We start from the raw sequence: 14882 nt of genomic DNA on the forward strand, positions 1-14882 counted from the left end.
ATCCCAAAACTCATTTTTTTTAAGATCCTCCTTTCGAAGGGGATTTAAATACTCGCTCAAAACCTGAGGGATCCGGCTCTGTGGTGTGTTTTATATTCGCAACAAGGTTGCTGTTTTGTTAAATGAATCGATTACTTACCCAACACTCGGGAAGTAAAATTCTTGGAACAAGTTAATCCATTAACAGGCATCGCCTGGGAAATATCGGTGAGTTCTCCTTTCCAACTAGATAAGACTTCTTGGTGGAGCCGTATCAACAAGTTTCTACTTGGGGAAAGGGGGAACGAGCTTTACGTTTCAGAGTCATGGATTTCATCTGAACTAGGAGTGGCGTAAGTGGTCGAGTGGCGCCGGCCCAGCCTTATTATAATGGCCCAAATGGCCTGGAAGTTCCGCTAAGGCGGTCCATTCCTTAGGAGTTCAGTGTTCGGTTGACAAGTAAATCCGACAGGTTCTCCTCTACATGTAGAAAATGGTGGGGTTGTACTACTACGACTGATCATCGTAAGTGGTCTTCCTGGCGCGGCAAACTCCCGTAATGAGTTCATCATCCAATTGGATAATTTCTGCAACACTACCCAGAGCACTTCGATAGAAAGGCTACGGTTGGGCGATTGTTGAGTGTTGGCAGGGTCAAGTTTTCAAAATGATGTTTACATCAAATGAAGTATCTCGTAACTTCATTTTATTTTGATAATATTTTAAAGATTTAATCTATTCAAATCTTGCCTTATAGTCTCATCTATGTGATGAACTTTTGAAGCTAATTATAACTTGAACGATGGTAGTTCAAGTAGTATTTGGGAAAGATATAAGTATATTGGGGTATCTTGTAACTTCATCTTTTAAACTTATATCTAATTAATGATTGTCTTATGAATGACAAAGATTTTCAGAAAAACGTTGAGACAAGGTTAGATATATGAGATCACCTTGCAACGATTTTTTTTTATATACAGTTATACACTGGGACTTTGTGTATATTGTGCATGGAAGAGGACTTCCAATATTTTGAAAAGTATATATGTATATATATATATACTGAATATTTTGCGACTTCATCGCATTAAGATATCAACTTGGTTCATTTCTTTTGACCAAGACTTTCATGAGTACTATGAGAAGGCTCATATATTGTTAATCATTATACATATTATTTTGGTGGGCTTGCTGCTCACCCTTGCTTTCTTCTTTCATCACACAACATCAGATAGACAAGATGAACCGGACCAAGCTCCCGATTCGCAAGAGGTTAGGAGACGTTTCGCAGTTTTCTAGAAGCACTGATGCCGCCATAGCTGAGGTAGGAACTACCAATAGGCTAGGCTTTCAACTTTTGATGTATCAGATTATGTATATTTATGAATTGTAATAATGGCAAAGAAATGTAAATTTATTCAGAAACCTGTTTAAGGTGTATTGGCATATAATTGTGGAATAAAATGACTTGTGATTATTTTTGGATATTCATCTCTGAGACTATAACTTGTGGTGTGTGTGTTTATTGTGGGGTCACAGTACAGAGTAGTTGATTATTTATTAAGATTGGGTGTTGTTAAGGGAAATGGAACTCGTGACAACCCGGATCCCCGACCCCGGATTTGGGGGTGTTACAGCACCACACACTGACACTGATATTGTCAATATGCTTAATTCCATTCATTATGCACTTCCTACTGCAAAACTAAGTGAAATTAGAAGACTAGGTCTTAGAAAGGAATGTAGTTACTTGTGTGATGTAGTAACTAAAGTCTTTTCTGGAAAAATCAGTAATTTTGATTCTGTGAACATTTCCATGCTTAACATGCTATACATGCTAGTTACAGACAAATATTATAATTTCAGTGACCTTGTTGTGTATGAGTTAGGTTTTAAATTAGGTGACTTAGCCAAAAGAGGAAAGAATATTTACTATGCTAGATTTTTTATGCTTTTGGCTAACCATCTTTGTCAAGAGATTGAACTTGAGAACCCAAACAACAAATTAGCTTGTTGGGTTCAAGAGAGAAGAATCATTGCAGACTTGAACAGAGCCAGCCATCACGAGGATGTGCCAATGTTCTATTTTCCTGTAATGCTGACACCTCAGGTAAGTAAGGTAAGTTTATCCATACCCTCAACTATTTTAATCTCTTCTATTTCTTTGACTTCAGGCATAGCTATGGCAACTGTGAAAATGACCAAACAGTTGCCTGCCAAAGCTGCCAAAACAAATGCAATTCCCAAATCCAAATCAAAGAAAACCCCCTCTGGTATCTCTCAAAAGGTACCAGTTGAAAAATCTACCAAAGCCAAAGAGGGGAGTGTGAAGGAGGGTAAGATAGGTGAGGGAAGGGGTGAACATCAAAGAAACCCCAAGGATAAGATTGGAGAGATGAGTGAATCCCAGCCTAGCCACACTGCAGTTTCCCAACAAACTGCAGTGCTTAAAAAGGACAAAAGCTCACTTCTAGCTGCATCCTCCCAAAAGGATGTGGCTATTGAACAAAGCTCTCATCCAAGAGCACAGGCCAAGAGGGTTAGGGACACAAGCTCACACCAAACTTACACTAGAAAAAAGAAATCCAAAACAACTGGGGATGCACAGGGCACACACTTAGTGCAAACTGATGCTAAAGACACAGTCCCTGCACCTTCTCAAATTCAGATTGATGTGGCTCCAATAAATGTGGAGTCACAACCAAAATCTCTCATTATAGAAGCCACTGAAACACAATACTCACCAACCAACTCACTGGAAGTGGACATGATAAACACTTCAATTCCTGATTCCCCTTCTTTAACTCTGTTGGGGAAGCCAAAATCCAGTGCAAGTGAGCATCATCTTTTAGATGATTTGTTGGCTCACTTGCCAATTCTTTCTGATTCTATTGTGACATCTGTGCCTGAAATAACTTCAATCAACATAGAGTCAACAATAGTTTCTCTTCCCACCTCATTCATTTCCACTCTCTCGATGGATATTGCTCATCCGTCGAGTAGTGATTGTATCCTGACGGATAAGCTTAACAGCAGTTATCCGTCGGATAGCTTTACCACTCATCCGACGGATATCACTTATCCGTCGAGTGTCTCTGCACAACTTCAAACTTCAATAATTTCAAGTGCAGAAGATTTGGTGGTAATACAATCACTCTTAGGACTGAGAGAGGAGAGTGCATTGAGTGAGAGGCTGGGTTGCTCCCAGGCAAAAGGAGAGGAAAAGAGTGAATCTCAGCAATCCATTCATTCAGGATTGGCAAAAGTGAGTGAGAGGAGTCCCACCTTAGTAGGTGAAGGTGAGGGTGTGAGGGTGGGGAGCCAGAGTGAGACCCTGATACAACAAAAGAGAGAACATGAGAGAAAAGCAGGTACTGGAGAAATAAGAATGGAACCAGCCATTGCTAGTGAGTCAATGATTGTGGATGATGCTGAAAAGGAAAGACAATTTCAGGAACATTACAAAGCTGTAATTGATAACATTTCCTTGGATGCTGACACTTTTACTCACCCTGTTTCAGCCTATCAACTGTTGGCTGCTCAGGGCAATGTGGAGGCAGAGCAGACTTTGCACTTAGTGCACACCACAGAATCTCTTCAAAGAGATAAAGCTGCTGTAAACAGGATGCCTCCTCAAGCTGGAGAGCCATCTGAAGAATTTGGAGTAAATTCTGATGATGATGACTCTAGTTCTTTGAATGGTAGCATGAACTTAGGGGGAGCTGAAGGCCCAAGTTCTGCTTTAAGTTTACCTGAATGAGCATGGGCAAAGGAATTTACAGCAGGACAATTTGAGGTGTCTTTGGTAAAACAAGTAACAGCTATTCAGCAAGCCCTTCAGGAAGCTTCAGATGATGGTACCAAGGCTGTTCTTAAAGCTCATCTAGACTCTTTGCACTTAATGAAGATCCAACACTCAAGACAAAATATCAGTGTGGATGAATTGAAAAAGGAGATAGCTGACTTAAAGACATACAACTCTGAGAAGCTGGATTCAATAATGCCATATGGTACCATGCATGATCTATTACTAAGGTTGAGAAGAGAATCAGATTCTGACAAGAAGATAGCCAAGCTGGAGACCAGAGTTCAAGTTATTGAGAATTCGGTGGCTCTACTTCTTCAAAATCAACTGACTCAGACAAATCTTCTCATGCAACTGGCTAAAGCACAAGGCCTAACTCCTCCACTTGATGATAACAAAAAGGGGGAGAGAGAATCAAGTAAGGGGGAGAAAGGACCAACTGAGGGGGAGAACATTTTAGTTCAAATCAGCAAAGTAATTGTACCTTCAATTACTATCTCCAAGCCACCAGTTATAGATGGTATAGATCTTATAAATGCAGCAGCAGCAAATTTGAAAGATGCTGATAAAGAAGAGTTGACTCTGATCAACTGGAAAAAGATTGATGAGTAAATACAGAAAAAGTTTCAATTAGTCAAGGAACCAGATCAGTCAGCCATCCATCACTCTCATGTCAAGCCAATCAATGTGAATGAGATGAGCATGAACTATCTGGAGAAAGGACAATCTTCCTGCATCAAGACTAAATAGGCTGAGATAATTCTTAAACCAAGGGCAAACTATCCAAAGTCATCTTTGAAGAACCCTATGGATACTGTGTATGAGACACCCAAGCCTGATGAAAAGAAGCTTCTGTCAAGATCTATTCTCCTCTACAAAGATCCAGCTGATTCAGCCTCAAGAAAGAGAATTGCAAAGATATTCAGAAATGGGAAGGAAATTTGTGTGGTAGCTATACATCCACAATTTGCTCATGCAAAGGAAGAAGAAAAAGTCAGATTGAAGCAGGAAAAGAGGCAAGCTGCTCTAGATGCAAAGAAGTCTAAACAAAAGAAAGAACAGTTTGCTATCTTGACCAAGCTACAGGGTGTGAACTCTTCTCAACAAATTCCCTCTCAACCAACTCAAGCTACTGAATCAAAGAAGAAGATTGAAGAACAGAGGAAATCTCTAAGAAAGAAAGAACTGGCTAAAAGAACAAAAAGAAAGTTGGATATTGTTAACAAGGAATTGGAAGATCAATTTCCAATGGAATCCACTAAAGCTGAAACTCAAGCATCAAAGCCCTCTGTGGTATTTGAAGAAATAAGGGTGGTGGACCCCTACAGGAACATACATGGAGAGCCTATTGTGCCAAAGGATGAGCCAATAGAGTGGGATAAATTACCAATTCCTGACTTCAACTTGCCAATTCTCACCAAGCCAAGAAGGACAAAATCAAGGGCAATCAAGAAAGTGAAGCTGTCACCTCTCAAATCCAAGGCAGTAGTCAAAGCTCAACTCAAGATCAACAAGGGAGACTACTTGTACTTGTGTGACATCAAAGAATTCTCAGACCTAAACCTTTATCTGGAGGAGCTGGATGAGGTAAGGGCAATTGATGCATACAGAAACTTACTTGAAAGGTTGGTATTCAAGTACAAAGGAGGAAGAGAGATTCAGTGGCCTCTTCACAGGATACTTCAAGAAAGCCAAGCTGTGTTGATCAAAGTCTATTCATCCTTCAAGAAAAACTTTGGGTTTAATGTAACTGCAAGAAGATTAGTATTGAAGAAGATTGAAGAGCTAAGGAGTGTTAGAGCCAAAGATGCACTACCCAAAACTCTTAACATCCCATACACAGGGAGAAGAGTGCATCTAAGGCCCTACTGGCTGATGGAATTTATGGATGACAAGGGTGTGAGAAGATTCTTCAGATTAGAAGACCAATTGAGTATCTCTAGCAATGAGACTCTCTTGAAAATGCAAGAAATGTTAGATCTCTCAGAATCTGATGAGTTAGAATTCCACAGACAGCTCCAGAATCAAATTGAAGAAAACAACAGAAAGCTTGGAAGAAGATCCAGACCTTCAAGAAACTAGAAAAATCTGCTCAGGCTAGAGGAGCATCTTGAACTGACTGTGAGCCAAACCTTGTATATCCTGTTTAAATTGAAGCACTCTCAGTTTTATCTACTTATCTTTAAAGATATATGTTTAGGATGTTTTGTTATCATCAAGTATCTCTTAATTTATGGCTACAATTCCAGTAGACATAAATTGGGGGAGATTGTTGTGAATATGTTGTGTACTTGATGATTACCTAAACAAAACATCTAAGTAAATTTTACTTAGTGAAATAATGTAGCACTCGACGGATAAGAATTATAGTCCCGACGGATAACTCATTTTAGTCCCGACGGATGAGTAACTTATTATCCATCGAGTGAGTAGCTTATGTAATAATAAGTTTGTAGCACAGTGTTGTTTGCACCTTTGTATAGAATCTGTAGTAGTATATAAGTCATGTTGACTTTAACTAGATATGCAGAATAGGTTGATTAACTGTACATAAGCAATGTCTTGTAATTCTGTATAAGTGAAATGAAGTCATGTGCCAAAATAGCTATCAACGAATGCTTAACAAAGCTTCGACGGATGATCAAATGACTTTCAACGGATGTTTAAAATAGCAGTCGACGGATGATCAAGTAAGTCATCGACGGATGATCTGAAAGTCGACGGATGATCATATCAAGATTCAAACATCAGTTGAACAGTGAAAGCTGACACACAGCCGTCGAGTTGGATACAAACACACTGTGGAAGCCCATTAACTGGGTAATAGAGGACGAAAAGCAGCAAAGATCAAGACTGTTAGATTTTATATTTATTCAGTTCTTTTGACTTTGTAATCTTGGTAATATATAAACCAAGAGAGTAGCAAATAGAAAAACAACTAAGAGAGCTAAGAAACAAACACAGAGAAATCTTTGTAAGCACTATCTTTAGCATTTCCTGTGTTCTTAGTAGTTCTATTTTATATAAGCAGCTGTGAGCATTTCTGCACACAGAGTCCTCTCGATATATTAAATATATCTCTAGTGGAATTTATTTAAATCCACCAGAAAGTTTTTAATTACTCTTGTTTTGATTCATTAAAGTTTATATTCCGCATTGTGCTAATCAAAACAAATATATCTATAATCGAGTTGAACATTTTTATTTCAAGAAAAAGTTCAAGAATTCCATTCAACCCCCCTTCTGTAATTCTTGCTATATTGTTAAGGGACTAACACTTCCCTTAGCAGTTGTGTATTGACATGTAACTATTTTCAAGATCCCACGTGCACGGTGAAAAGTAATAATCGTATATCCAGTTGCCATTCTTTGAATTTTTGCTAACATGGCGGCTGACCGCGCACATAATTGTTGACCCTGTTGCACACCGTCATCTACTATATTTCTATTTGTTTCAATAATCGTGACCGCCTTGTAGAAGAGGTACCCCATCATCGCTGTTACCGGAAGGAAACGAGCCCTTTTTATGTTTCTGTTAAAACCCTCAAGCATGTTGGTAATCGTTTGACCATATCGAACACCATTATCGTGGGAAAGTGTCCACCTCTCAACGAGTATTCTTGCAAGATAGTCAAGGGCAGGGGGGAAATTTCACCAATCCTTGCCATGTATGCATCATGCTTGGAGACTTGTGTAGTTGTTCCACCTTTCCACATCAATTTCTTTAGTTCATCGCCAAGGTGATGATGGCAGAAGTTGCTTCGGACATGCAGTAGACAGAACCTATGGATGTCTAATGGCTCAACAAATCCATTTTGAGGATCTCTTATTGCAGAAAGAATACTGGCTGCTCGATCAGAGATGATGCACACGCCGGTCTTTTGGCGACAGACATGTCTCCGAATACGTTGCAGAAACCAAGACCAGTTCTCGTACGTCTCCTCATCAACCAAACCATAGCAAAGAGGAAAATGGTCGTTGTTTGAATCTACACCCATGGCAACAAGCAGCTTGCCCCTATATCTTCCCTTCAAGAAAGTTCCGTCTATTGAAATCACAGGATGTGCATGTTGCCACCCATCCATCATTGCCTTCAAACACCAAAAGATTCGCTTGCAAACGAACATGCCTCGTTCCTGAGCAAGAGGCACGACATCGATCTCATCAATGGTTTCAGAATTTGTCTTCTTGATGGCTGCAAGAAATATGGGAAGAGCTTGATATGTTGTAGCCGAACTTCCATAGACTTCCTCAATGGCTATTTGTTTGCCTCGCCACGCTTTCTTGTACCCCACTATATGGTTGTGCTCATTGTTGATAAGCGGGATAATAGTTTTAATGGGGATTTCCGGTGTATCGATCACCTGTTTCACATTTCATTGATTGTGTCAAAATATTTTCGTACCAAATATGTAGGGAAGTTAAATAGTTATGTATGTTAAATTGCTTACAAGTGGTTTCACAATCAGCGAAATCATCCTTGCAGATAGCTTCTTGTGATCTTGTAACGACCGATCAACCAAGCATCTGTGTTCCTCTCTATTTATATTTATCCTCCAGTGGCCAGAATTATGCATGAAAGCAGCTCGCATCCTCTAGTTACAGCCCTCAGCCCGGCACTGTACAATTAGTTGTTCTTTGTTACTCTTTGTCATTTTATATGTACGATCCGTGGCAATATGAGCGTGCTTGACTGCCAACAACAGGGTTGCTTTGTCACGGTAACACTTTCCTTCACTCAGTTCCCCCTGATCGAGGTATTTATCAACATACATATCACTAGAGCTATCTATTATTGGGGGGATATATTTCTCTGTGCGGAACCATGGAGCCCTTGGAACATGATGCTCTTCCCCAGGTGTTGGAAACACGCTAAATTTTTTTGCATTCCTCTCTACATGCCCTCCCCCTTCATCGCTGCCTGATGAATCTTCTTCCCCATCATCATGATGAAGGTGAAAATCATCCTCACTGGATGAATTATCTACAGTTTCATCTGCAACGAGGGCTAACCGATTACCCGAACCTCTTCCCACCATATCTACATTAGCTCCACCCTCTTCCTCATTTTCATAACTACTCCCCCCTCCACCATATTCACTACCCCCCCATACCCTCCACCATATTGACTATTTCCCCCTCCGTACCCTCCACCATATTGATTACCTCCCCCTACATACCCTCCACCATATTGACTACTCTCCCCTCCATACCCTCCACCATATTGATTACTTTCCCTTCCATACCCTCCGTCGTATCCACTACTCTCCCCTCCATACCTTCCACCGTATTGACTATTGCCTCCTACGTACCCTCCACCTTTTTCCGTGGTTTTGCCTCTGTACTCTCCACCTCCAAAATGTAGATCTGACCACCCTGGGTTGACATTACTCCCGTATGTTAATTGTCTCGGTTGTGACCCTAAATTCGGTTGGAAAGAGTAGGGGTCATCAACAACAACTTTCTCTGTTTCGATGAACAAAGAAACATCTCCTTGGACATTCAACAACATGGCAGGGACATTTAACATACGGGTAACATCATCATCACATAATCTTTCCATTTGATAAAAACCTTCAACTAAGTTGTATTGACCAATGTAAGGATACTTTAAACTCAATTTCAAATTCCATTGATAAGAACTAATATTCATTAAATTGTATACAGGACATTGAGCTCTTCAAAAGAGGTACCAAACCTAATAAACATCATCTTCTTGGGATCGATAGAGTAGTTGATATTAGTACCTTCTCGAATTACCACTCCACCCCAAAAAAATTTGACATTCACGTGGCCTTCCATTTTCCTGATTTACAGAAAATATATAACAAATGAGAAACAAAATTATATATATATACACATAAGTAAAAGAATGGCATACCTTTTCGTATGGGTTGAAAAGAAGTATGTGATGAACTTATGCGGCGCCTCAGGTCATGTATAAATTGTGGAACGAGTATTATTGTGATTCATTGATTGTGTCAATAATTTCTGCATTAAGATATCTGATCCTATCCGTTTCAGATTTTATATAAGATTGCTGTGTAAGGAAAATCTACTTTTAGTCAGATTTTTAGGATAGGAAGTAGAAGATAACGATCTCCAAAATTTCTACAGGAATAAAAAAAATATGTATGCAGTTTTATCAAACGATATAAATACAAGCTTAGGAAAGAAATTTATGAACTTCGTAAAAAAATTTAAATAAAATACTTAGCAAAATATTTTAGTAACTAATATTATATAAATTATATAAATTTATATATAATAAAGTAATATTATATAAATTTATGAATACAAAATAATATTATATAAATTTATGAATTAAATTTATATATAAAGTAATTTGATATAATTTTATGAATATAAAATAATATTATATAAATTTAAGAATTAAATTTATATATAAAGTAATATTATATAATTTTATGAATACAAAATAATATTATATAAATTTATGAATAAAATTTATATAAAGTAATATTATATAATTTTATGAATATAAAATAATATTATATGCACTTATGAATAAAATTTATTTATAAAGTAATATTATATAATTTTATGAATATAAAATAATATTATATGCATTTATGAATAAAATTTATTTATAAAATAATATTATATAATTTTATGAATATAAAGTAATATTATATAATTTGAAGAAAGAAAAGATAAAGAAAAAAAGTGATAGACCGGATAAGAAAGAAAGAGGATAAGAAAGAAAGAGAGAGGAGAAAGAAAGAGATAGGAGAGGAGAATTTTTCACAAAAACAAAAACAACAGAATCTCCCCGGACGGAGAGGCGTTCAGAGGAAGGTGGAGAATTGTTTTTCCCGTTAATCCCCGGAAGAACAGGCGTTCCGCGACAACTCCCCCTACAACCGGTGTTCTCAGGTCCTATTTCTCTCTCCTCTCTCTCTCTTTCTCGATCTGTTTTCTGTGACATATTTAACTGTTAAATTTTGTTTGCTAACAGTAAAATAATTAACTGTAAATAAATTAATTGTATTATTTGAAAATTCAAATTATATTCTTTATATTTTACAAAAATAAATATTCAATTTTTTATATTATTTGAAAAAATGAAATTTATTTTGATTAATTTTTTTGCTGAATTTCCCTTTTTCCCCTCCTCAACTCAATAAAAATTATGTAAAGAGGTGTATATTAAATATCAAAATATAAGTTAATAGATGTTATATGAGTTCTCCAAAAATATTAATAAAAAATGATTTTTGAAATAAAATAAAAAAATGCAAAATGCATTTAACTCGACACTTATTTAGAATTGTTTGTCTTGCATGTAAATTCGTAGCATTAATCAGAATTCACAGATGCTACTTAAAGTTTGTCAAATTATAAATACTCAAACTCGCAGGGTACCTGTCACGGGAGTCCCCGAAGGTATATTTATAGGCATGTTTTTTGAGAAATGGCATGCCCAAATGACATGTCATTTATGAATTAAATATTTTAGAATTAAAAAATAGGTTTGATTTAGGCTTATATTTATGCCTAAATTAGTTGATTTAACGAATTGCTTTGATTTCATTACTTGGTTATATTTGATTAGTTGCTTATATTTATGCCTAAATTAGTTGATTTAACAAATTGCTTTAATTTCATTTCTTGGTTATATTTGATTAGTTGCTTATATTTATGCCTAAATTAACTGCTTGCATTTTATTTTTCAACGTGTTGCTTAAATTTTATTGCTTACATTATTGCGTGCAACATCTTTGTTGCATAACAGACTTATTTTATTGAGGTTGTTGGTTGAGTTTTAAGATTGGGAAAGTGATAATATAGCGGAAATGCTGCCCATTTTATTTTAGATTTTACAAATTTTGAAGCAGTACTGGTAGTTCAGTTTTCTGCAGGGTTTTTTATTTCATGTCACTTGCTTACAGAAAATTTTCTTCTTGTGCAGGATTAAATGGCTGGACGACAATTGATCAACCCCGGTCCAATTGACGGGGGATTACTTACTCAACAAAATAGGCATCATTTCCAGCTTGTCTGGGGTGGCACGGTACACATTCTTGTCCCAATTTCCAGTTTACTTATCAAAGTTCTTTATGCTGTTTCTAAATGCATAAATTTAAATTTACTTGCAGGGTAATGACGATCATTTACGGCTCTGCTCAAACTTCAAGACATACTGGGACTGTATTGAGGCTAATCCGCTACCACAACCTATCCAGGATGCCATTGCAGAAGTTGGTTTTATGGGTGTTCTACTAGCCGGGAGTATGAGACATGATGCTGGCCTTATATCGGCTTTTCTTGATCGATAGCGCCCGGAGACACTTACTTTCCATCTCCGTTTCGGCGAGGCCACTGTTACACTTGAGGATGTGTACTACATATTAGAGCTACGCAGCGTTGGACGTCCTGTGTAACCTATTTCAGGGGATGTTGGTGCATTATTAGTACATGAGCTTCTCGGTGTTGCCCCCGATCCAGAACAAGATACAGATGTTATAAAGAAGGGTGAAATTAAGATTAGTTGGTTGGTTCGTCAGTTCGGTGACTGTTCCCGTCTGCACTCAGCTACTGGTCATGATCATGAGCGTGAGCTACTGTACCACACACGTGCATACTTGCTTCTGCTCATTGGTTCTACTGTGCCAAACTATAGTGGTTACCGTATGCCTCTAAACCTCCTCCCATTTGTGCGGCACGTGAGTCAGATCAGTACTTATAGCTGAGGCAGTGCATGTCTTGCTTATCTTTACCGCCGATTGTGCTCAGCCATCATTGGATATAAGACAGAGCTATGTGGGTCCATGACATTATTACAGGTACATATCCACCCAACATACTTCACATTATAGGGTGCATTATTTATGCATACTTTAGGCACACTGCATACTTTAGACACACTGCATACTTCATGCATACTTTTAGGTGTATTATCCATGGATATTGAATGGTGCATGATCCATGAGTTCAACAAATATTCATTTCTCGAATACATATATGGTTCAGGTTTGGATATATGAGTATTGTACTGCCTTAGCTTCCAGACAACGAGACCCTTATTTTATGCAGCATCCCCGTGCTCTCAGGTATGACTGTGCTTACACATTTATGACTTTTTGTTCATGTTCAAAAATATTCCAACATAATATATTTCTTGCTTCAGGTGGATGGTCCCATTGGATGGTACGATTGTGCAGACACATTCGTCACGCGACATTCATTATGACCTAGATACCATGTCTGAGGATTCCTTCATGTGGAGGCCCTACAGTGTTTTCGCGTTCGAGGCACGAGACATCCCTGAGCTTGAGCTATCACTCATGATGTTAGGTCACATAACACTGTAGAAGTGGGTTGAATACAGTGTAGAATACAATCAAATCAATTTAGAACACAAGTAAAAAAAATCAGATGTATTCGATATAATAAACTCTGTTACAATGGAACTGTTCTCTCTCAGTGATGAACAAATATCACGAGAGCTGCTAGGTTACAATATATGATCTTCTCGATAATGATAACACATATAGTGTAAACCTATGTCTGTGTTTATATAGTACACAGTTACAAGATAACTTCTAATTGATATGGAATATAATTCTGTCTCCTAAAATATATCAATCAGATATCTTATATAATTCTTCTAGTCCTCTAACTCTTTCCTTGCATATCTTCTTCTGTATTAGTCTCGATCTTCTACTATTAATCAGCTTCCTTCCTTAATCGTAAGTCCTCCCGTACGTAAGTTCTGATATGACCTTAAGTCCCGATATGACATTAAGTCCTGACTTCCAGTAAGTACTGATTTCAGTAAGAACTGATATTTCCTGTTTGTTAAGATCTGAAAACTAAACATGAAACATATCAGAGATGACATCTCTAATATATCCAACAATCTCCCCCAACTTGTAAATTATGCAAGAATATACAAGTTAATATATTTGATGATGTTAAAAACATTTAAGTTCAAATACAATAAGAGTTTAATAAGACTATCAGTTACAACTTATAGAACATCCAGCTTTACCAACATCACTGGATCAATCTGAATCTATAATGATTCTTAACAAAATCTTTCACCAGCTTATCTTCAGCTTTCCTCAGAACTTCAACTAACTGTGCTTTGACCTGCATCAGTTCTTCTTCTTTACTATCACCAATCTAATAAATGGCTGTTCTGAGAGCTTGAATGGATGTTCTTTCAAGTCCATCACCAAGTCTGATAACTCTAGGATGTGAAGAGTGTGCATTATAACATAAGCATTTTCCTTTCAGAATAACTTCCACCTTAGCATAATTCTTCAGCATAGGAATTTCTCATCCATCATCTTCAGCAATCACTGGATTGTAATGAGAAGCCTTTGTACCAGAGATTCTGAGTAGATGTCTTATAGCCTTCAAAATGTATTCTGACCATCTTCTTGTAACATCAGATTTTACTTCCAGAAGATAGTGAATATGTTGAAGCTCTCTCACAGACTTCTTTAGTACATCAGTATCATCTAGTCTATAAGTCATTCCATCATTGAGAAATAAGATCAATTTCTCTTTTAGATTCTCCTTATCATGAACATAGTTGTGCAGACAACACCTTGTCAAGGTGCTTTTGTTTGATTTGTTCATATGGTTTGTCTGTCAACATGAAAGGATCTCTTAGAGTAACTTTTACTCCTGTTTGAATCTTCTCTTCGTCAGAACCTAATCCAGCTCTATCTCTAGGTTGCTTGGATCTCAACCCAAATGTAGTGAGTTGATTAATCATGAGATTGGATTTTGGTTCAACTGGAGTAGCTTTCTTCCATAACAACTTCTTCTTATCAGCAATTGTCATTTTATTCAAATCAACTTGATCAGAATTTGCTGTTTCTTCTGTAGCTTGCTGTCCTTCATTCTGAACAACTTGAGCAGTGTCAGAGGTTATTTTATATTCTTCAATTATCTTTATTCTTTTCAGAATTTGAACAGTTTTATCTTCAACACGATTATCATCAGTTCCTTGAACCATTTTGCACATTGGTTTCATCAGAACTTGAGAAATTTTCATCTCCAGTGACTTGGTTGGTTCATCAACTTTTCCTTTCCCTTTGTCTTTGGGATCACTCTCAGTCTG

General features: G+C 37.3%; 1 protein-coding gene across 1 annotated transcript; it reads right to left on the minus strand.

The window, feature by feature from the left end:
- Positions 1-7308: 7308 nt before the first annotated feature.
- On the minus strand, positions 7309-8376 carry LOC141674470 (uncharacterized). The gene is made up of 2 exons (XM_074481174.1): positions 8236-8376; positions 7309-8148 (listed from the first exon to the last, which is right to left on the minus strand). The coding sequence occupies exons 1-2, from the start codon at positions 8374-8376 to the stop codon at positions 7309-7311; spliced, it is 981 nt and encodes a 326-aa protein (XP_074337275.1).
- Positions 8377-14882: the final 6506 nt, after the last annotated feature.

This window comes from Apium graveolens, chromosome 7 (genome assembly GCF_009905375.1).
Source record: "Apium graveolens cultivar Ventura chromosome 7, ASM990537v1, whole genome shotgun sequence".
Taxonomy (NCBI): domain Eukaryota; kingdom Viridiplantae; phylum Streptophyta; class Magnoliopsida; order Apiales; family Apiaceae; genus Apium; species Apium graveolens.

Excerpts from the sequence above, each read along its gene's own strand:
- LOC141674470 (XM_074481174.1), bottom strand. The coding sequence starts at position 8,376 with ATGCGAGCTGCTTTCATGCATAATTCTGGCCACTGGAGGATAAATATA. Across the intron at positions 8,149-8,235 it reads CGCTGATTGTGAAACCACTT|GTGATCGATACACCGGAAAT; the intron begins GTAAGCAATTTA and ends AATGTGAAACAG.